Here is a 22,790-nt window from a genome sequence, read left to right as displayed (position 1 = left end):
AGGTTATGATTATCGACACAATCCTCGACAGAAAGGCAAAGGGGGAGGTGTTGCTGTAATTTATAGTAATATATTCAGAATCATTCAAAAGAATTTCAAATATAACTCCTTTGAAGTGATGGTGCTTTATGTATCATTATGTAAGTTGACATTTGTGCTGGCTACTGTATACAGGCCACCAGGGCACCATAATGACTTTATCAAAGAATTTGCTGATTTTCTATCAGAGTTAGTACTGGCTGCGGATAAAGTCCTTGTTGTTGGTGATTTTAATATCCATGTAGATAATAATAAAGACGCATTTGGATTGGCATTTGCAGACATTTTAAACTCTATTGGAGTTAGACAACACGTGTCAGGACCCACTCATTGTCATAATCATACCTTAGATCTTTAATACTGTCGCATGGAATTGATATTGATGCTGTTGAAATTCTACAGCAGAGCGATGATATATCAGATCATTATTTAGTGTCGTGTATAATACAATTAGCCAAGGCTACAAAACCACCACCCAGCCATAAATATTGTAGAACCATCACGTCTACCACTAAAGATTGCTTTATAAATAATCTCCCTGAGCAGTTTCATCGCCTTAGTATACCTGACAACTTAGAAGAACTCGATGCTGCAACAGAAACTATTGGCTCTCTCTTTTCCAGCACATTAGATGCAGTCGCTCCTTTACGTCTAAAGAAGATTAAGGAAACTAATCCAACGCCGTGGTATGATGAGCACACTCGGGCTCTAAAACGAGCAGTTAGAAAAACTGAACGTAGTTGGAAGAAAACAAAACTAGAAGTTTTTCGCCTTTCGTGGAAAGAAAAAATGATTGAGTACAGAACGGCTATAAGAAATGCTAGATCTACTTATTTTTCAAATCTCTTAATAGAAAACAAACATAATCCTAGGTATTTATTTGACACAGTGGCTAAATTAACTAGAAACAGAGATTCAACTGCTGACGTTTCCATAGAGCACAGCAGTAATGACTTTATGAACTTCTTTACTTGCAAGATTGATAATATTAGAGAGAAAATTAAAAACATGCAACCGTCCACAGTTTCGCTTCAGACAGTGCACTGTAGTGTCCCTGAGGTAAAACTAGAATCATTCGCCGCTATAGGAGAGGAAGAATTATCTAAACTTATCAAATCATCAAAATCAACGACATGTATGTTAGACCCAATGCCGACTAAACTACTGAAAGAAATGCTTCCAGAGGTCGTAGGTCCACTTCTTGATATAATTAATTCATCCTTAACACTAGGATACGTGCCAAAAACCTTTAAGCAGGCTATTATTAAACCTCTTATTAAAAAACCTCAACTAGATCCGAGAGATTTAGTAAATTACAGGCCAATCTCGAATCTACCTTTTCTGTCAAAGATACTAGAAAAGGCAGTTTCAACACAACTGTGCTCCTTTTTAGAAAGAAATGGAATCTGTGAGGATTTCCAGTCAGGATTTAGACCATACCATAGTACTGAGACTGCTCTCGTTAGAGTTACAAATGATCTACTCTTATCATCCGATCGTGGCTGTATTTCTCTATTAGTGTTATTAGATCTCAGTGCTGCTTTTGACACTATCGATCACAACATTCTTTTAAAAAGACTTGAAAACTATATTGGCATTAGTGGAATTGCTTTGGCATGGTTCAAATCGTACTTATCTGACCGTTATCAGTCTGTAGTAGTTAATGAAGAGATGTCGTATCGCTCACAAGTTCTATTTGGAGTACCACAAGGCTCAGTACTAGGAACGTTGCTTTTCACTCTGTACACATGCTGCCCTTAGGAGAGATAATTAGGAAGCATGGTGTTAGTTTTCACTGCTACGCTGATGATACTCAGCTCTATATTTCCTCGCGCCCTGACGAAACCTACAAATTCACAAAACTAACAGAATGCATAGCTGACATTAAAAACTGGATGACAAGAAATTTCTTATTATTAAATTCAGAAAAAACTGATATCCTAATCTTTGGACCAAAAACTTCCTCACGAAAAAACCTTGAATACTCCCTAACGCTTGACGGGTGCTCCATTAAACCTTCGTCCTCAGTTAGGAACCTGGGTGTGCTCTTCGATACCAATCTTTCATTTGAAAGTCATGTTTCTAGTATCTGTAAAACCGCCTTCTTCCATCTAAAAAATATATCTAAATTACGACATATGTTCTCAATGACAAATGCGGAACAGTTGGTTAATCATTCAGACCTCAAGACTAGATATTGTAATGCTCTACTGGGTGGTTGTTCTGCTCGGCTTTTAAACAGACTACAGTTGGTCCAAAATGCGGCAGCTAGAGTTCTTACTAGAACCAGAAAGTGACCATATTAGTCCAGTTCTGCACATTACATTGGCTCCCTATTAAACTGTTGATTCGTATAGATTTTAAAATCTTGCTACTTACTTATAAAGCTCTAAATGGTTTAGCTCCCCAGTACCTAAGTGAGCTCTTAATGCATTATAGTCCTTCACGTTTATTGCGATCTCAGAATTCAGGCCAGTTGATAATACCCAGAATATCAAAATCAACTGAAGGCGGCAGATCCTTTTCCTATTTAGCACCTAAACTCTGGAACAATCTTCCTAGCATTGTTCGGGAAGCAGACACACTCTGTCAGTTTAAATCTAGACTAAAAACACATCTCTTTGCTCTTGCATACACATAACACATTATCAATACATTAACATTTTTCAAATCCGTTAAAGGATTGTTACGCTGCAATAATTAGGTCGGCCGGAACCGAGAACATTTCCTATAACACTAGATATACCTGTACATCAGAATAACTGGCATCTACGCTAATATCTGTCTCTCTGCTTATCCTGAGGTTTGCCGGGTGCTGGATCCAGGCCGTATCCAGATCAGATGGAGAACCTGTGTCTGGACCTGACTACAACGTAGCCCAGGAGACAATGGGCCTACAGATCCAGTTCTGGCTGCATCTATAATTCAGATTTTTAATCCCCGTATCCGCTTACATATAGATCTCTTAATTGCACAGTACTGTATATTTATATATATTATATATATATATATATATATATATATATATATATATATATATACGCTGGGTTATATATATAGGGGGTTATATCCACCCCTGGGAGTACAGTCCAAAATTGGCTTAATGGAGCACCATCTAAGTATTTTTACATATTTTTAAAAGAAGTTTCGTACTGCTCACCAAGGCTTACATTTATTCTAATTAAAAATACAGTAAAAAACAGTAATATTGTGAAATATTATTACCAATTGTAAAATAACTGTGTACTAAATTTAAACTTATGATTTGACAAAGTAATTTATTCCTGTGATGCAAAGCTGAATTTTCAGCATCGTTACTCCAGTCTTCAGTGTCACATGATCCTTCAGAAATCATTCTAATTATGCTGATTTGCTGCTCAATAAACATTTATGATTATTTTCAATGTTGAAAACAGTTGTGTACTTTTTTTTTCAGGATTCCTTGATAAATAGAAAGTTCAAAAGAACAGCATTTATCTGAAATACAAAGCTTCTGTAGCATTATACACTACCGTTCAAAAGTTTGGGGTCAGTAAGAATTTTTATTTTTATTTTTTTGAAAAGAAATTAAAGAAATGAATACTTTTATTCAGCAAGGATGCATTAAATCAATCAAAAGTGGCAGTAAAGACATTTATAATGTTACAAAAGATTAGATTTCAGATAAACACTGTTCTTTTGAACTTTCTATTCATCAAATAATCCTGAAAAAAATATTGTACACAAATATTTTGTATATTGTACACATTAAATGTTTCTTGAGCAGCAGATCAGCATATTAGAATGATTTCTGAAGGATCATGTGACACTGAAGACTGGAGTAATGATGCTGAAAATTCAGCTTTGCCATCACAGGAATAAATTACTTTGTGAAATATATTCAAATAGAAAACAGTTATTTTAAATTGTAATAATATTTCACAATATTACTGTTTTTACTGTATTTTTAATTAAATAAATGTAGCCTTGGTGAGCAGACGAAACTTCTTTTAAAAACATTAAAAATCTTAGTGGTTCCAAACTTTTGGACTGTACTATATATATATATATATATATATATATATATACACACAAACCCGATTCCAAAAAAGTTGGGACACTGTACAAATTGTGAATAAAAAAGGAATGCAATAATTTACAAATCTCATAAACTTATATTTTATTCACAACAGAATATAGATAACATATCAAATGTTGAAAGTGAGACATTTTGAAATGTCATGCCAAATATTGGCTCATTTTGGATTTCATAAGAGCTACACATTCCAAAAAAGTTGGGACAGGTAGCAATAAGAGGCCGGAAATGGGCAGAGGATCACCAATTCCCCCAATGCTGCGGCGAAAAATAGTGGAGCAATATCGGAAAGGAGTTTCTCAGAGAAAAATTGCAAAGAGTTTGAAGTTATCATCATCATCTACAGTGCATAATTTCATCCAAAGATTCAGATAATCTGGAACAATCTCTGTGTGTAAGGGTCAAGGCCGGAAAACCATACTGGATGCCTGTGATCTTTGGGTCCTTAGACAGCACTGCGTCACATACAGGAATGCTACTGTAATGGAAATCACAACATGGGCTCAGGAACACTTCCAGAAAACATTGTCGGTGAACACAATCCACCGTGCCATTCGCCGTTGCCGGCTAAAACTCTATAGGTCAAAAAAGAAGCCATATCTAAACATGATCCAGAAGCGCAGGCGTTTTCTCTGGGCCAAGGCTAATTTAAAATGGACTGTGGCAAAGTGGAAAACTGTTCTGTGGTCAGACGAATCAAAATTTGAAGTTCTTTTTGGAAAACTGGGACGCCATGTCATCCGGACTAAAGAGGACAAGGACAACCCAAGTTGTTATCAGCGCTCAGTTCAGAAGCCTGCATCTCTGATGGTATGGGGCTGCATGAGTGCGTGTGGCATGGGCAGCTTACACATCTGGAAAGGCACCATCAATGCTGAAAGGTATATCCAAGTTAAAGGTATAGAACAACATATGCTCCCATCCAGACGTCGTCTCTTTCAGGGAAGACCTTGAATTTTCCAACATGACAATGCCAGACCACATACTGCATCAATTACAACATCATGGCTGCGTAGAAGAAGGATCCGGGTACTGAAATGGCCAGCCTGCAGTCCAGATCTTTCACCCATTGAAAACATTTGGCGCATCATAAAGAGGAAGATGCGACAAAGAAGACCTAAGACAGTTGAGCAACTAGAAGCCTGTATTAGACAAGAATGAGACAACATTCCTATTCCTAAACTTGAGCAACTTGTCTCCTCAGTCCCCAGACATTTGCAGACTGTTATAAAAAGAAGAGGGGATGCCACACAGTGGTAAACATGGCCTTGTCCCAACTTTTTTTGAGTTGGGACAACTCAAAAATCAACTTATTTTTAAAATCAACTTATTTTTCCCTTAAAATTATACATTTTCTTGGTTTAAACATTTGATATGTCATCTGTGTTGTATTCTGAATAAAATATTGAAATTTGAAACTTCCACATTATTGCATTCTGTTTTTATTCACAATTTGTACAGTGTCCCAACTTTTTTGGAATCGGGTTTGTATATATATATATATATATATATATATATATATATATATATATATATAAAACTAATGCCTATAATAAAACAGTAAAAGCTGCTGTTAACATTTTATTTATTTATTTATTTACAGATTAGCACAATTTCCCTTCTCTTAAATATTGCCAAACAGTGAGCAGAAAATCATTGTCATTTGGGTTTGCTGGAATAAGTTGAAATATTAGCACATTGAGAAAGTAAACAAACCTGAACAGAAAACTGCTCAAGGGAAACTCTCAGAATGAAGTAGTGTCCTGCCCACGTACAGTAGACTTTGTCTTCTGAAACAGTCCCAACAGCAGTAAATACAACAGTACAAATCTTAACCCATTTGAGAACTAAGAAAGTATTTGTGTTACTGTACTATATTAAAACATTTATTTAGACTGAAATACCAAATTTGATATACATTTGGCCTTCCACATCACATACAAATGTTGAAATGTTGTCTAACTTTTGCATCTGTCCTTTCAAGACCTAGTTTCTCCCCCCACTCTTGTTATTTCAGCATTATTTTACTTCACTGCTCCTCTCCGTCTCTCTGTCTTCATTTGCAACATGATCAGGTGTACTCTTTTATTAATATACTTGGTGTGAACTGTACCAGCACTAACTTGCCACCTGCCATGGAGGTGGCCCACAGAGAGGAGTTTCAGAAGCGTGGGTGGTTCAGGTCCAGATACAGGAGAATAAATCATGTTAGTACAAGCAGCCACGCTTTAGGTGCCTATCAGAAGCTGCTTTGAAGGACAAGGCATAAAGGCTTTCGAATAAAAAAAAGAAAAAAAAAAGCGGCACCTCATTGTCTAAAGTTCCAGGCTGTTTCCCACAACTACACTGGACTCTGTCAGGGCAGATGACAAAGGAAGACAACCCACAGGCTAGTCGTTATGGCAACGGTCTCTTGCCAAACAGACTGTGTTGAAATAGGACAAGTGTGAACACAAAATCAATACCACCCCCTGATTCCCATATGACATTTCAGACCCAGACTGTGCAGAAAAATGTGCTTGTGGCACGCATCTTGGCATAGCTGACACCGTTGCAGAACTACTACTTTGAACATACACGACTTGGAGTGGCAGACAATAAAAGCCATTTGTGAGTATGACATCTCGCACTTAAATGCAAAGACCTTGCAGACACAAAATAGACGCCAAAGATGTGCAAATAAACTCCACATGGTTGTCAAGCCAAACCGAACAGTAGTGAAAAGTCAAAGTTCATGGACAAACATAGCTTGCTAATGGTTAAACATGGTAGGGGATCTATAATGGTAAGGGCAGCCATCTCATAAGAGTCATTAGGCATAATGGTTCCTTCGCATGGGTATGTAACAGCCAAGGAATAGGAGGTAATTTAGCAGGTCATGAGCAACTTATGTGCCCTCATTCAGGAAGGTATTGCATATGCCTGAAAAGACATTCTGACATGTAAACCAGAACTGCTAAATGTCATTTAGAGTACATTAACTGTAATTCAATAGAAAAGACCTGTTTCGATGCAGGAAAGACACTCTCACTCAACACGCATCAATTCAACGTGTGGATATTTCCCACAGTACAGGAAGCAATCTAAGGAATTGTTCTGCATCTAAAACATAAGAATTAAAAGAAAAATAATCACAAACATGGGTTAGCAATTTAGTAAACCTTAAATAGAAAGCTATTAATGGTTACATGTCGATTAAAACTTGGTCTTAAAATGTACTGAAGCAGGTCATTTAAGTTTTAAAATTAAAAATTGTCTTTTTTTTTGGACAACTGAAGTCAATGCAGTTTGGTTACAAACATTCTTCAACATAGCTTTTTGATTTAATTTTTTTTTTTTTTTTTTTTTTTTGGGTGACCTATCCCTTTAATTGACACAATAACATGCATTTTTACTATTTCTATATTTATTTGCATTGAATAAGAGTGATTGGAAATTTAAAATCATCCATTAAATTAGCAGTAAACAGCATAAACATTTGTTTAGAAGGTTAGCAAATGATTGAGATTTAAACTGTCGGCTGAACTAACAAATATTTCTAAAAATAATTTCTATAGGTTTGGATAGCAGTGGTGATCCCACAAGTGAAAGCTGCAATTCAAACGTAAAAAAAAAAAAAAAAAAAAAAAGACATAACAGGTTTAAATCAAACAGTAACATTTCTTTATTTCAACTATACAATGGGAGGACTCAAGTATTAAAATGTATACATTTTTCTTTCAACATGAATGTTAATAGAATAAATATATATAATCTCTTTTCAAATATTTACATTTTGGCAAAGACCGTTCTGACCTACCAAGTGATGTGTTCAGAACATTGTTTCAGTAACATTCCATGTACAAAACTGGAAAAACAGGCAATCCATTAATCAACTATTTTATCATCTTCTTTAAAATTTGATCGAAATGTATGAAACGGCACCAATTCAGTCGAGTAAAAGAACTGTCTGCTTATGAATCCGTCAATCCTCTAGACTAAATCACTCTAGATTCTGAATTGCAACACCAGGACCACAATGAACTGTACAGAAAATCAGTAAAATGCAGTAGTGTAGTGGCTATCAGGACACAATCAATAACAAGACTAAATACTGTAAGAAAATAAAAGAAAATAAGGCCTGTTGAGTATTTTCAAATGTGTTTGAGTGTGTTCGGTGATGTATGTGCAAGAGGAATAAGTATTCATGCAAAGCGTGGTATGTCTTAACTTAAGCAAATGAAGTGTGAAATGAGCTTGTATAGACTTCCACAGAATCATTTATAAAAGCGAAGCAGCTTTATAGAAAAGCAATGATGATGACAATCAAAAATCAGATTATGTAAGTGTATGTGCCTGTATACTGTCTCTTAATAAAGAATGTGTTGACCTGTTGTAAAACTGCATTTGCAGTATGCTATGACTTACAATTAAAGCAAATCACAGTGATGTAACCTATACTGACAACGGGAAAGAACATACTGAGCATAAGTCAATAAGACCAGACAAGAACATGAATATGAACAAGAATGAAAAACAGGAGCAAATTTGATGGCGTATTTCAGCCAAAACAACTACTGTTATTTCAGAGCACCATTTGAATAAACCTGTGTATCCCTTCAGTTTTATCTGGAGCCTATAAGGCATCAGGAGTTCAGTCTAAATTTAATCTGGACACAGACCGTTTGAGGTGTTTGAAGGATAAGGCTAAAAAAAAAAAAAAAAAAAAAAAAAAAAAAAAAAAAAAAAAAATCACACGCACGGACAAAGATTCAAAAACCTGATTGTCAAGGCTGTTTCTTTCATTGGTCTTTCCTCACATGGTCTTTGGGGTGACAAAAATGTCTAAATTATTTAAAGCTGAAACAGTGGAGTGAATTGTCCATAAGCCCATGCTCCGTGGCACTCTAAACGTCCCTTGATAAAAGCAGTGCTCGCTAGTCCATCACGACTGAGAGAAGAGCCATGACTGCTATCCCACAAAACAGCAGCAGAACCTGCAATAAAGAGTTCCTGTGGGAACAGGGGACATTGTCATGGACATTCTGTAATTTGATATGTGAAGAACGAGAGGTATTTCACACGTGAGAGATATATTTAAAAAAAAAAAGAAAAAAAAAGGAAGTGGACCTTACCTAGGGTTGGTCTCCTCTAGCAGATCAGGTACCACATTGACCAAGGCAATGTAGATAAAGCCACCTGAGGTGAAGGGCAGAATCCAGGCAGTGGCATTCTCTATAGAGACACATGAGCAGAACCAACACTGAAGAATATGTTTGATAAGGAGCCACATTTATAGTCCAGAATTATTAATGTTTAATGTGGTATTCCTACATTAAAGGGTTAGTTCACCTCAAAATGAAAATTCTGTCATCAATTACTCACCCTCATGTCGCTCCAAACCCATAAGATGTGCTGAGTAACCAATGAGCTTCGTTCTTGTGTGTTAAGCAGAACGTTTGAGCTTCTGGAAGAGGTTTGTCATCACGCGTCATTCAAGTTCAGTTGAGCTTTTGTTTATGTTCGCTGCTCAAGGTTTATATTCGAGCAAAAGCCTAAATTAAATCTGTTCATCATAAAAAGCGATCGAGTCTCTTTTAACTAAACTAGTTAATTCATATGGATTAGTTTTCTGATCACTTTATGAACATTATGAACAAGTGTCAAAGTTCTAGTTGCAGTTAATGGATGGACAGAAATCTCTCAGATTTCATTAAAAAGACCTTCATTTGTTTTCTGAATATGAACAAAAGTCTTATGGGTTTGGAAAGACATGAGGGTGAGTAATTAATAACAGAATTTTAATTTCAGGGTGAACTAACCCTTTAAGTCATAAATAAGCAGAACAACATTGGAAACAATAACACTAACATCTGGAGAAAGATGGAAAAGATCAAAGATACACTACCATTCAAAAGTTTGGGGTTGGTAAGTTTTCAGTAATATGTTACTTAAAGAAATCTATCCTTGCTGAAGAAGAGTATTCATTTCTTTAAAAAAAAAAAAAAAGAGAAAAGAAAAGAAAAAAGAATTCTATTGACCCTATTGAAGCTTTTGAATGGTATATAGTCTGAGGCTATGAGATGTCTCACCTGCCCCATGCTGTGATTGGGAGCAAAGAGCAAAAGACGCCCCCAGGACTCCCCCTAATGCTGTAGAGAGCTGCATACGGGTGGCTTTCCAACGGTCGAAGCCTGCTCGCAGCAAAATGGCAAAATCGCCCACCTTTCAATAAAGACAGAAATGCATGTACAGCAAAAGAAACTAGTAAGTACAGTAAATCTCAGAATGAGCAAAGAGTCATTCAAGTCTGTAATAATTTATTATCGATCAGCTAAAAATGAAATGCATTGCTTCTTTATAATAATTACTTGGCTGAAACTCAAGAGACCGAGAAAAAGAGAAAGATATTGAGATACGTACCTCATGAGGGATCTCATGAAGCAAAATAGCAAACGTGGTTAAGAAACCAACCTGTTAGGACAGGTAAAGTAAGATATTGTAAAGTTCACTGAATAAACAAATGATTTAGTATGCCCTATGTTTTCTAACTGAACCGTGGTAGGGCAGTGAAGCCATATTATGTTTCATAATCCAGACAATGTTATTCGGCACATATGTTTAACTGAATGTCAACAGAAGCTATGGGGGAGGTAGAGATAACAGTAAAATGGCACAGCTCTCCATCAGTACTCTGCCTTGCATTTCTGCAGCCAAATATGTATGTCCAGGCCAGTGAGCAAATGTGTAAAAGTGTGTTTTTATAGGCAAGTGTGGTGGTTTATGTTGCACCAAGTCCATTTCCTCTGAAACTCCCTCCCCACGCATGCTGGGAGCCTTATGCTTCTCCACCTGGACTTCAACTTCACAAAAGCCATATAAATACTGCTACACTATAAATATTACCACACATCACATAAACATCTCTATCTCACGGTTTGCAATGATCCAAAAGAATCATGGGAAAACTTCTTAAATGCTTTAAAATGCTTAAAAGTTGCCAAATCATACTATAAACAGTAACTGAATCTATTTATATAACACAGTCATCCTTACTGGACATCCAACTGCTCTACACTGAGCAAAAAAATGAACTAGTTTGTTCAACTAGTGATTTACAAGTAGATGTGCTAGTAGCAATCTGATTTACTTTAGTAAGGTCTCTAGTAGTACTGCTCAACTTTTATATGGAATTGGTCTCTGTTTGCTCTTACCTTTCGGCTTACTAAGAAGCTTCCTGCCACTGCAAGCCCATGAGTGAAGTTATCGATGCAGTTAGCAAGAAGGTTTAGATAACCACTTGTCTGAAGAAATAAGGAAACATTGCATAGACAGTAAATGAAAGAGACAAGATAACAGACACTTTTTTTAGATGTACTTGTCTTTAATAATCTAATAACCACTTAGACCTTTCATTGTGTACAAGGCATGATTTATGTGTGCATCTTACCTTTATTTTCTCTGGCTCTGTGTAAGGGCTGATGTCAGTCTTTGGCTTGGAGTCGGAGTTGTTGTTTGAGCAGATGCCATTTGTTTTGGGGGACACAGAGACCTCGCTGCTCATTTCTGTTGTAGAGGACTAGTATGGAGAGAGAGAACACCACAGTAAGCCATTCTAACAAATCTGGGTTCATTTCAGAGCATTCAAGAGCAAACTGACAATTTCCCCACCTTCAGATAAAACCTAGAATTAAATTGGATACCAAGTGACTAGGTACACTACTATTCAAAAGAAATTAACACTTTCATTCAGCATGGATGTATTAAATTGAAGTGTCAGTAAAATTGATCACAAACATATTAAGCAGCACAACTGTTTTCAACATTAATAAGAAATGTTACCTGAGCAGCAAATCAGCATATTAGAATGATTTCTGAAGGATCATGTGACACTGAAGACTGGAGTAATGATGCTGAAAATTCAGCTTTGCCATCATAAATTACATTTTAAAATATTACACTTATTGTAAATTGTACTATTTCACAATAGTTCTGTTTTTACTGTATTTTTGTTCAAGATGTGTAACAAAAACTTTTTTTTTAACAATTCTATTCCCAGTTCTGCCTGTTTGTCCGCTCCATTACAAGTACACTGCTATAAACATTTTTCATTTTTATAAACTGAGGAAAATGTCAAATTTGTCTGTGGGAATGCACAGCACACAACTGCTCTGTACATAACTATAACTAATCTTTTAATTCTCAAATTAAACAAACTAACCCCTCAGCAGACTAATAACACTCAGTTTAGCTCCACATTAGCTCACATTCAAAGCCTAAAATCTAACAATTTCAGTTATGTCGTCAGTAAAATCTTAATATATTTCTGCCTCTAAACTCAAGAGTCTTTCCACATCAGATTTTTGAGACAGAAATAGCTGGCAAAAGCGGACTGTGAGAAAAGAATCATTCTCTACTGCAACGAGCATTTCAGAATGTAATAACAGAACTAGAAGCTTCCTCCCTGTTCTAGCCCACAGTCTGCAAGGACTCTCAACTGTGGTTTCTGTGCACCGTGACTGACTTCTGTGGCCTGTCTGTCTGCTGATGGAACGCTGGTGGCAGCTGCTTCCTGCTAGACGCTATTTATAGCTACCTAAACAGAGCACGGACTATCAATCAAACTTCCAGGTCTCTCGTAAGAAAGGCAGAAGACTCAGACGTAGGCATTTACAAACAGCTAAAAGTCATAATCCAAGTCAAATTAAAAGTCATAATTAGAAGGGCAGGCAGAGGGTGGGAAAAAAGTGGATATCCACATCACAGGCACTGCAAGCTCCTCTATTTTGTGTGATTTGAGTGTCCAAGGCACCCAAGACTCACTCCAAAAAAAAAAAAAAAAAAAAAAAAAAGTGACAGAGTTGATCCATCCAAGCACATTTCTTTTGTTGCACAGTGCACAAAGCTTCAATGGTGCAGCCTATTATTCTGCCCTGACACCAAACTAAAATCCACAAAACGAGAAAAAGAGACCAGACAAAAAGAACCAAACATGAATGTGAAAATATGGACACGCCAAGTGTGATCCTTATTTTATTTATAAATGGGTTTATATGTAAATTTATATGTTGACACAAAGCAAGCCATGTCATGTCTACACTTGAAAGTAAGTGGAACAAAATGGTTGTTCATTTGTCTTATGAAGCATCTGAGCAAATATTTTAAGGCCTTAAGTGGTTATATTCCTTGGGGTGGAGCCCGGAAAATGAAAAGGTGTGTGTGTCTGTGTGTGTGTGTAACTGGCACTGATGCAATATGCTGAAATGAGCCCAGAGTAAAGGGTTTTGGATTCTTTTTAAATGCCAGGAATGGTCCTGTGGGTATTTGAATGGGACCTGACTTGGGATTTTGAATATCCGTCTGATATGAACAGCGATTCATGATTCGAGACTCCACAACATTCCTATAACATCAATTATTCAGTCAGGATTGTTCCCTCCCTGTGTGTGCACACTCACCCAAAAAATTGTTAGATGTTAAATTAAATTAACATGTTTAAACAATAATAATATATATATAAAACACACACACACACAGTGCTGCTTGAAAGTTTGTGAACCCCTTGCAGAATCAATGAAAATATGAATAACCTTTAACAAAATAAGAGGGATTATACAATATGCATGTTATTTTTTTTATTTAGTACTGTCCTGAATAAGATATTTCACAATAAATAAATAAATAAAAAATGTTTGCATATGGTCCACAACACACAAAAAAAATAAAATAATAATAATTCTCAAAAGTTTATAAACCCTTGATTCTTAATATTTTGTGTGGTTACCTGGATGATCTATGACGTTTTTTTTGTTTTGTGATGGTTATTCATGAGTCTCTTGTTTGTCCTGAGCAGTTAAACTGCCCAAAATTCTTCAGAAAAATTCTCCAGGTCCCAAAAATTCTTCAGTTTTCCAGCATCTTTTGCATATTTGAACCCTTTCTAGCAGTGACTGTATGATTCTCAGATCCATCTTTTTACACCGAGGACAACTGAGGGACTCACAAACATAAATATTCAAACATTCAAACAAAGGTTCAAACATTCACTGATGCTCCAGAAGGAAACACGATGCATTAAGAGCCGGGGGTTGAAAACTTTTGAACAGGATTTTTCTCATTTTGTTTAAATATTTTTATATAAAAACTGGAGCCCTCTTATTTTGTTAAAATTATATAAATTTTCACAGATTCTGCATGCAAGTGGTTCACAAACTTTCAAGCAGCACTATATTTTATTTATTTACATATATATATATATATATATATATAATATACATGCATTTTACAATGCATCGTGTTTCCTTCTGGAGCATCAGTGAATGTTTGAACCTTTGTTTGAATGTTTGAATATTTATGTTTGTGAGTCCCTCAGTTGTCCTCGGTGTAATACATCATATATATATATATATATATATATATATATATATATATATATATATATATATATATATATATATATATATATATATATATATATATATATATATATATATATATATACATATATATATATATATATATATATAACAATAAAAACTTGTAAAAGCTAGTGGCGGTTGGCATTAAGAGCTGAAATGAACCAGACCAAACCTGAGCTCAGACTCAAGCCCAAACATTCAAAGCCTATAGAGCTTTTTCCAGAGACACAAAGACGAATCCACTATGTTCTACAAATATTTATAACACTTGGGACATTGTTTAAGAAGCAGGAAGAAAGCAGAGCCAAAGGTCCTGTGAAACCACAAACTATTACTCCTTTAGCCAGTGCTCAAAAAGGAAAATGTGCCAGTAAAACATTTTTTCAATAGTTGTACTTGTGACTTTTGTAGTTAAATAAGGGGAAATTTTCAGAACTAAAAAAATAAATAAACTGAGAATTATAAATATTCTGACTGTTCTGATTGTATACTACAGGATGCTTGGTGGAGCTTGAGTGGATGTATAATGAATGTCTGTGAGTCTGTAGTGTGCATAACTCCATCATCATCCTTTGGCTCCCCCATGAGGATCAGAAATGCAGTGTTACACTTTATACATCAACTGAACTGATTCAAAGTGCTGGAATACGTAGAGTATAAGCTATATCAATATAACATTCATGGAACTACATTGTAGGCTATGAAAGTTGCTAAATAGTTAAAAATGCAGGGTCAAGAAATGAAGTGAGAGAGGGCAAAAGCACATGTAACTTACTTTGGCTTTTTGGCAGGCAGTTCTGCTCTCTGGGACACCGTCTTCATCAGGGAACATCTTCTCCAAGATCAGAAAGGACAGCAGACCTCCTATCACCCACAAACCCTGCATACGATAGTATCTGTGGGACCCATCTATCCAGCATATACAAACACAAAAAGAGTGAGAAAGAAAAAAAAAAAGAAAAAAAAAAAAAAAAAAAAAAAAAAAAAAAAAAAAAAAAAAAAAAAACTTAAAATTAAACTTCACTAAGCTCCATCTAGTGTTATTGTTAACTAAAACTAGAAAAAAGCATTTATGTAATTGAAAAGATTAAATAAAACATTAGATGAAAAACTTAAAAGAATCTGCCTCAAATACAAACTAACTGAAATACAATAAATATTAATATTACTAAAACAAAATGAAATAAAATATTTTTAATAAATAAAATATATATATAAAAAAACAATAAAATGTATATAAAATATAAACTGAAAATATAAAAGTAAATAATTCAAAACTTTAATTCTATAAATATATACTTTAAATACAAAAGAAAGGCTCCACCTTAAAAACTGTACTGTATAGTGACCAATCCTCCCTTTATTAAAATATTTGACAAGCTTTTGGTCTTATCTTTTAGAAGTTTACTGAAGTTCTGTGTGTTTTTATTTTTTAATGATAATGCAAGCTATGAATTACATTGTGTTACACTAGAAAATGAAGTGTTATCCCAAAATTGAAGACATAAGATCAATAAGGGCACTAACATTAGCTTCAAAGTAAATGTTACTTAGTGCCATTTTTCCATATTGATTCCAGTACCATAGTGAATATGAGAGACTGCGCCAGAGTTACCAAGGGGACGGGGTGTAGTGAAGGGTCCATTACTGGGCTAGTTAAAATGTTAAAAAGGCATAGTTTTCTAAGGGATTCCCATTTCAAAGACTGAGAAAGAGCACACAGATGATGATTAATGCATGAACAACAGCAAATGTGAGAATTCTCACCAGGACTGGAAGTGTAAGCCCAGGCTTCAGGAAGGAGGTGGAGAAACACGTCTCCTAGGAGACCACCAATGGCAAAACTCAGCAGCTTCTTCAGCTTCTGACACCCAGCTGCAATCAGTGTGAAAGCGTCAACGTTATCTCCATAAACATACCAGAAATGCTTGATATGCATCTTGCTGTATTAAACAAATCCTTCACATAAAGGACATGGCAGACAGAGAAATGCATCTTTAAGAATTATTTTGTTCAGCTTAGGTTCTGAAGCTGCAAAGCTGTAATAAGCTAGTTTGCAACCTTAAAGTGTTTGCAATGAGTTTGTGGGATTATATTCCCACAAACTCATTGCAAACACTTTAAGGTTGCAAGCCTAAAATATCTAACGCCATTATTCACCATTGCTTTCAAAATCATGTGGTGAGTCTCTGTGGTACAGGACACACCTAAAATTGCTTATAATTCCATCTAACCCTCTACTCTCCTGCCCACTGCACTCTACACTGGTAGGTCAGTACAGACCTTCTCTTAAGCCTGTCTACTTCCTGACTGGGATCCACTGCCAGACTCTGATCTATTTCTGCATGACTGATATCATCACAGACAAAAGTTTCACTGAGCAGCATTGCCCTCTGCAAAGGTCTTTACAGACCAACCTGTTCACTGTATTATGTTACTGTGCACTGCAGCACACTTTTTTTGCATTTATGGTATTATGATTCTGTTAGTTCTTCTCTTGAACGTCCACTACATCAAGAATTATTTGAACAAGCCTTGACAGGTGTAGCAGAAGATGTGATTGCTCAACAAATTCTTTTGAAGGTCAAGCATGCTCACACAACATTATTCTCAGTGACGGTTGGATATTCGCTCTGCAAGATCATTTATATCATATGAATTGAATACAGTGGAAAATGTTTTTGTTTATATTTATTCATCATTCCAACGATACGGTTTTCATTGCGTATTAGGAATCTACAAGAGAAATATTCATTCAGGTCTGCTCATGGATTTAAAATGTACTGCTGCACTTTCTGTGTCCTATCAAAAACAAAACTCTTCATCAACAGCAATGTCTTTCTGACCATTATTTTTAAGTAGTAAATGAGTAAGCTATGAAATATTGTGGCTTTGCTTACACATCGTCAGCTACCTAATAGTGTGAACTGCAATATAACCACACTGCAAACCCTAACGCTCAAAATAATTGTTCTGAGTAGGACAAACTTAAATTAAACCAATTAGTTCAGTCAAATTAACTTTTATAAGTATTAAGCACTTTTTTTCTTTCAAGTTCACAGAACTAAAAGTTTTAAACTGTTAAATTGTTAAGCAAATTGAACCGTTTCATTGTTGAGTTTTATGAACTTTTCTTTTAATTTAGAAGAACTTAATTTTAACTGAAACTGAACTGAACTAATTTCTATTTCCCAGCATGCTTTGCCCATGACACTCAAAAAAAGAGAGTAAATGTTAAAATTAAGTGTTATGTGTTTATATAATGTTTTTTTTGTGTGCAAGATTAATGTTAAGAGGGAGATTTAGAAGCGAATGATTAATGTTTTGTTATGCTAATTTAGAAGTGGGTTTTTTGAGAGTCACCATCATGGTGACAAGTGGTGCATGCGCAGGTATGTTAAATGCTTTAGAGCAGGTATGTTAAATGCTTTAGATTTCTGCACTCATTAGCTTGTTTTAGCTAGCTAAGTTTACACTAATAAAAATGTCCACATTGAAGGTGCATGAAAATTTTAAGTTAAATTCACGAATTAGTGTACTAAAAACATTTCAAGTTAAGAGCAATTAAAATTTATGAGTACAAAATAAAAAACTGCCAGTTCTGCTTACTTAAACTTTGAATTTCTTAACTTAAAAATTTAAACAACTGATTGCCTCAATTTTTTTGAGTTTTGCCAACTTATTCGGGCTTACAGTGCAGAAGTATTATTTCAAATAAAATGAAAAAAAAAAAAAAAATGAAATTTACAGATAAATTTTAGGACTGAACTTGATGCCACACATACTATTATATATATATATATATATATATATATATTATATTATATTATATTATATATAGTGTGTGTGTTTATTTTGTGGATGGGAAATTACCTTAACATGGTACGAAAAAAAAAAAAAAAAAAAAACCACTGCGGAACTAGGCAAAAGCAGCAAAGGGAAAAATCCCACGGAGAACATGATCTTGAATTAAAAGGAGGAAGTGCCACAAAAGCCCTGCCTTAAATCTACAAGCCGTTTCTCTCTTGCTTGTATTAATAACAAACACATGTCTGTTTGTCACACTAGGCCTGATGTGTGAACAGAATATTTTAACAATCATCTAATTTTTCCCATTCTGCTCACAAATTATAGATGACCTGCACAGGGCCAGAAAAGAAAACCTTTTCCACCCGAAGGAATAAACAAAGAAAAGACACAAAAATACACATCCCTGTCCATTAGTCAGCACTGGGACACTGCTGCGAATATCTGGACCAATGAACCTGACCTGGTTAGCATGTAACCTGATCCTAGATTAGCTGTTACAATGAGCTGGTTACATACAAAGGCCTAGATCACAAACAGCTTGCAAGCATATAAGTGTGACCTACCCTCAGTTTTCAAAGTTGTTCCAGCTTCAATGGGTATCACTAAAAGTGGAAAGATACCACTGAGTCCGATGGCAATCGATCCCAAGAGGGAGCAGAACCAAACGTCTAGATTATCTACAGAGAGCAGCTCATCCAGGTACTGGAGGTCTAGAAGGTCCTTAATGCACCACGGTCCTGGTCCTGCAGGTGCAGTCTTTGCCTGGGCCACAGCAGTCTGAGCCATCATCTTCCCACCAAAGGATGACGCCAGTAGGGCAGCGACAAGGAGCAGCACAGCAAATGCCCAAACGGGCTTATCAGGTCCTGCGCTCATCAGCCCAGACCTCCGCAAAACACTTGGAAGAAACATGTGGGGTGCTGTAAGGTAGAGAGGAGCCTTCAAACAAAATTTCATGAAGTGGAAAGATTAGTTTTAATAATGTTCAGGGTTTCTTAGTTCCGGATGAAATAAACATTGTACAATCCAGTTAGTTTACCATATCAGTGGCATCAAATATGACACATTTTCAGTGTTGTGTTTGAGCCGCTTTGAAATTTAACAAGAGCATCACAAGCAGGAATATATTATATTCTGTAAACACTACAGTTCAAAAGTTTGGGGTCAGTAAGATTAAGATTAAAGTAATACTATTATTCAGCAAGGACACTTTCATTTGATCAAATGTGACAGCAACACTATTAATTGCTGTTCATCTGAAATATAAAAAGAAAAAAAACATTAAGCAGCACAAACACAACTGTTCAACATGGATAATAAGAAATGCACAAAATCAGAATATTAGAATAGTTTCTGAAAGAAAATGAATAAATTGCATTTTAAAATATAATAAAATAGAAATTAGTTACGGTGTATGGTTAGCATAAGAGACCGCTTTTTAAAAAATCGACCCTAAAACTTTTGAATGGTTCAGTTATATCTGTGAAATTATTACTGTTGGATGGACAGAACTTCTGATTACTATTTAGATTACTCTTTAAAACCATTATTTAAGAAAAAAAAAAAAATATCCTCATGTCAACTATCAGAAGGATACGAATACCTTTACAAAGGTGATATCTGCTGTAGTTCTTATATAGCAACTTGTTAACCACAGCTTCAAAATTCAAGTATGACTGTGAGAAATTTATGTCTATTCATAATTCTAAAACCCCATTTTGAACAGGGAAACCATTGAGAATTAGCACTCTGGCTTGACCTACAAATTGAATGGTCTGGATAAGGTGACTAACTGCCTCCACTTCTATCCACATCCCCAAAAAACACAGTATAAACAGAATACACCACATAAAAAAGGCAGACGTTCAAAAAGACCAAGGCTATGAGTCACAGCCCACACAAAACACCACACCTTTTAGGTAGTTACTGCCAACACGAGGATATAATGTATAAAGAAATTAAACATTTAAAACATGATATCAGATAATGCAATATAGCCAGGCCTAACACAATCTCTTCAGACGGTTTATAACTATCGCCCAATAATAATGAGGCTAAATGCATTCAGCGGTCTCCGTCTTTAAACAACACTGAAACTTGATATAAGAGTTTAAATTGCCTTTATTGTATGTGCATTTATGAATTTAAGATTCAACCGTCGTGAATGTCACTAATAATGCCCGTTTTGCGTGGACAAAAATGCTGTACAATCAGTAACATTCACATACTGTACGCTTGGACGGTCTTTGGAGTGGACGTGCACGAGTTCAGGAAGCGGTGAAATTCCCGAGAAATTCCAGACCGTTTTCCGACAGTTTTCAAAGAGTTTGCCACGTTACAGCGTTTCGCTGCAAAACTAATCAAAACTGAAAATCGAAGGCCCGAATGCAAAACCGGTAGTGTTTATGTGATACTTATGGGCAATGCACAGAAATTCACAAAACGCAACGTTGCTACAATTATGTTTCCGATAAAAGCAACTGTGTTTGCAAACTACCTCGATACAAAGTTGCGTGCCTTCAAAAAGAATCACTGTCGACCAGATTTGCAGCGATAAATAAAAACCGTTTTATCTTACCCTGCTGATATTCCTACAGTTTTCACTCCGGTTTGACCCTGCCATCCAGGCACTGCTGTCTAGAACAGCTGGAGCACTGCAGCAGACAGACTCCCGATTTCTCTGCTGAAATATTTTCCACTGTCAGCCACGTCACAACGACCGGAAGTACATTTCCAGACTGAGCCCAAGTACAGGTCTCTGCAGGACAGCGATGATCAGTGGGAGAGGCCATAAGCAGGGGGGCGTTCTTGAGAGCGTTACCGGATTTGCCCACATCAGAGTGTGGGTAGGGTTTAGGGGTGGGGTCGGGTGAAGGGGATCATTTTCATTGCATGATATATAGACACCCACTAGTTTGAAAACACCCACAAATACAGAAACGCCCGCGAACTAAGCGCGCGCTGGACTCCGCCGGTCTCCGGAGGAGGAGACTACAGAACGTGCTAGAAAAAGATGATTGTTTAACCCTCAGTAATAATGGCAAAAGGAGGTAATCATTATAAAAAGTAGCCTAAGTCCATTCTGAGGTTCGAGCATGGATTCCTTTTACAAAATACATTTCCCTTATAGGCCTATAATGTAATGAGTTTAAAGTCCCCATGATCTCAATTTTTTTTAGGTTTTAGTATGGATATGTTAGCCTTAAGGTTATCCATAAGCTAGTGTGCTTCAAAATAATGACAAAATTCGCATTTAGAAGATGCAAGCATTCCACTTCCGCTAATATGGACGAACGATTTTGATTACATCATTCTGCACTTCAGCTTCTCATCAGATTTTCTGTCCAATAGCTAAATGTCACATACACAAATGTACATTTTCTAAATGCAAACCTCATTTTTAAAATTTTAAACTTGAAATGAAAATGTATTTTGAATCTATTGAGTTCTTAAAGGGTTAGTTTACCCAAAAATCCTGTCATTAATTACTCACCCTCATGTTGTTCCAAACCCATAAGACCTTTGTTTATCTTCGGAACACAGACTAAGATATTTTTGATGAAATCCGTGAGCTATCTGGCCTCCAATAGACTGCAACATTATTACCACTGTCAAGGCCCAGAAAGTAAAGACATGGTTAAAATAGTGCATGTGACTACAGTGGTTCAACCTTAATGTTATGAAGTGATGAGAATACTTTTTGTGTGCAAAAAACAAACAAAAATAACAACTTTATTCAACAATTTCTTCTCTTTAGTCAGTATCCTACACTGTTGACATAGTAAACAGTGCAGTGTTTCCTGGTTCTATGTCAGAATGCCAGCTCAGTATTGGCTGACGCTGTTCACGTGAGCAGCTCGACGCATGCGTGTGATGCTGACGCAGGAGGCGGCCAATAATGAGCCGGCATTCTGATATAGAACCTGGAAGCGCTGCACTGTTTACTGTGTGGCCGACGCTGGATTGTATTGTGTTTAATGTGTTTATATTTTGTGTCCTGCATGGCTTTTTTATGCTTTCTTTTATATGTTCAGTTCATTGTTTAACTGTACAGCACTTTGGTGCAACTGTTGCTTTTAAAGGTGCCCTACAATCAAAAATTGAATTTACCTCAGCATAGTTGAATAACACGAGTTCAGTACATGGAAAAGACATACGTTGAGTTTCAAACTCCATTGCTTCCTCCTTCTTATATAAATGTCATTTGTTTAAAAGACCTCCGGAAAACAGGCGAATCTCAACATAACACAGACTTTGATCATTAATATGTATGACCCCAATATTTGCATATGCCAGCCCATGTTCAAGGCATTACACAAGGGCAGCCAGTATTAACGTCTGGATGTGCACAGCAGAATCATCAGACTAGGTAAGCAAGCAAGGACAATAGCGAAAAATGGCAGATGGAGCAATAATAACTGACATGATTACATGATATTTTTAGTGATATTTGTAAATTGTCTTTCTAA

At 36.0% G+C, this 22,790-nt stretch overlaps 1 protein-coding gene across 2 annotated transcripts; it reads right to left on the bottom strand.

The window, feature by feature from the left end:
- Positions 1-7,754: 7,754 nt before the first annotated feature.
- slc39a13 (solute carrier family 39 member 13) lies at positions 7,755-21,057 on the bottom strand. Of its 2 annotated transcripts, none has more exons than XM_048184428.1 (10): positions 20,900-21,057; positions 18,885-19,241; positions 16,279-16,386; positions 15,287-15,420; positions 11,544-11,672; positions 11,308-11,397; positions 10,517-10,567; positions 10,186-10,318; positions 9,229-9,328; positions 7,755-9,106 (listed from the first exon to the last, which is right to left on the bottom strand). In XM_048184428.1, exons 2-10 carry the CDS (start codon positions 19,231-19,233, stop codon positions 9,031-9,033), a joined length of 1,170 nt encoding a protein of 389 aa, XP_048040385.1. In that variant the 5' UTR covers positions 19,234-19,241; positions 20,900-21,057; the 3' UTR covers positions 7,755-9,030. The 2 variants fall into 2 exon arrangements, with proteins under 2 accessions (XP_048040385.1, XP_048040384.1); XM_048184427.1 differs by having other exon boundaries at positions 18,885-19,260; positions 20,900-21,053.
- Between the last annotated feature and the right edge of the window lie 1,733 nt (positions 21,058-22,790).

This window comes from Megalobrama amblycephala, linkage group LG3 (genome assembly GCF_018812025.1).
Source record: "Megalobrama amblycephala isolate DHTTF-2021 linkage group LG3, ASM1881202v1, whole genome shotgun sequence".
Lineage (NCBI taxonomy): Eukaryota > Metazoa > Chordata > Actinopteri > Cypriniformes > Xenocyprididae > Megalobrama > Megalobrama amblycephala.
The sequence above is the reverse complement of the archived record's forward strand: the minus strand, read 5'-3'. Positions and strand labels throughout refer to the sequence as shown.

What these genes read in the sequence shown, in the direction of transcription:
- slc39a13 (XM_048184427.1), bottom strand. Translation starts at nt 20,944, where the DNA reads ATGGCAGGGTCAAACCGGAGTGAAAACTGTAGGAATATCAGCAGG. An exon ending in TTCATGAGATCCCTCATGAG is followed by an intron (nt 10,319 to 10,516) that starts GTACGTATCTCA and finishes CTTTATTGAAAG; the next exon opens with GTGGGCGATTTTGCCATTTT. An exon ending in CCAATCACAGCATGGGGCAG is followed by an intron (nt 9,329 to 10,185) that starts GTGAGACATCTC and finishes GTGTCTCTATAG; the next exon opens with AGAATGCCACTGCCTGGATT.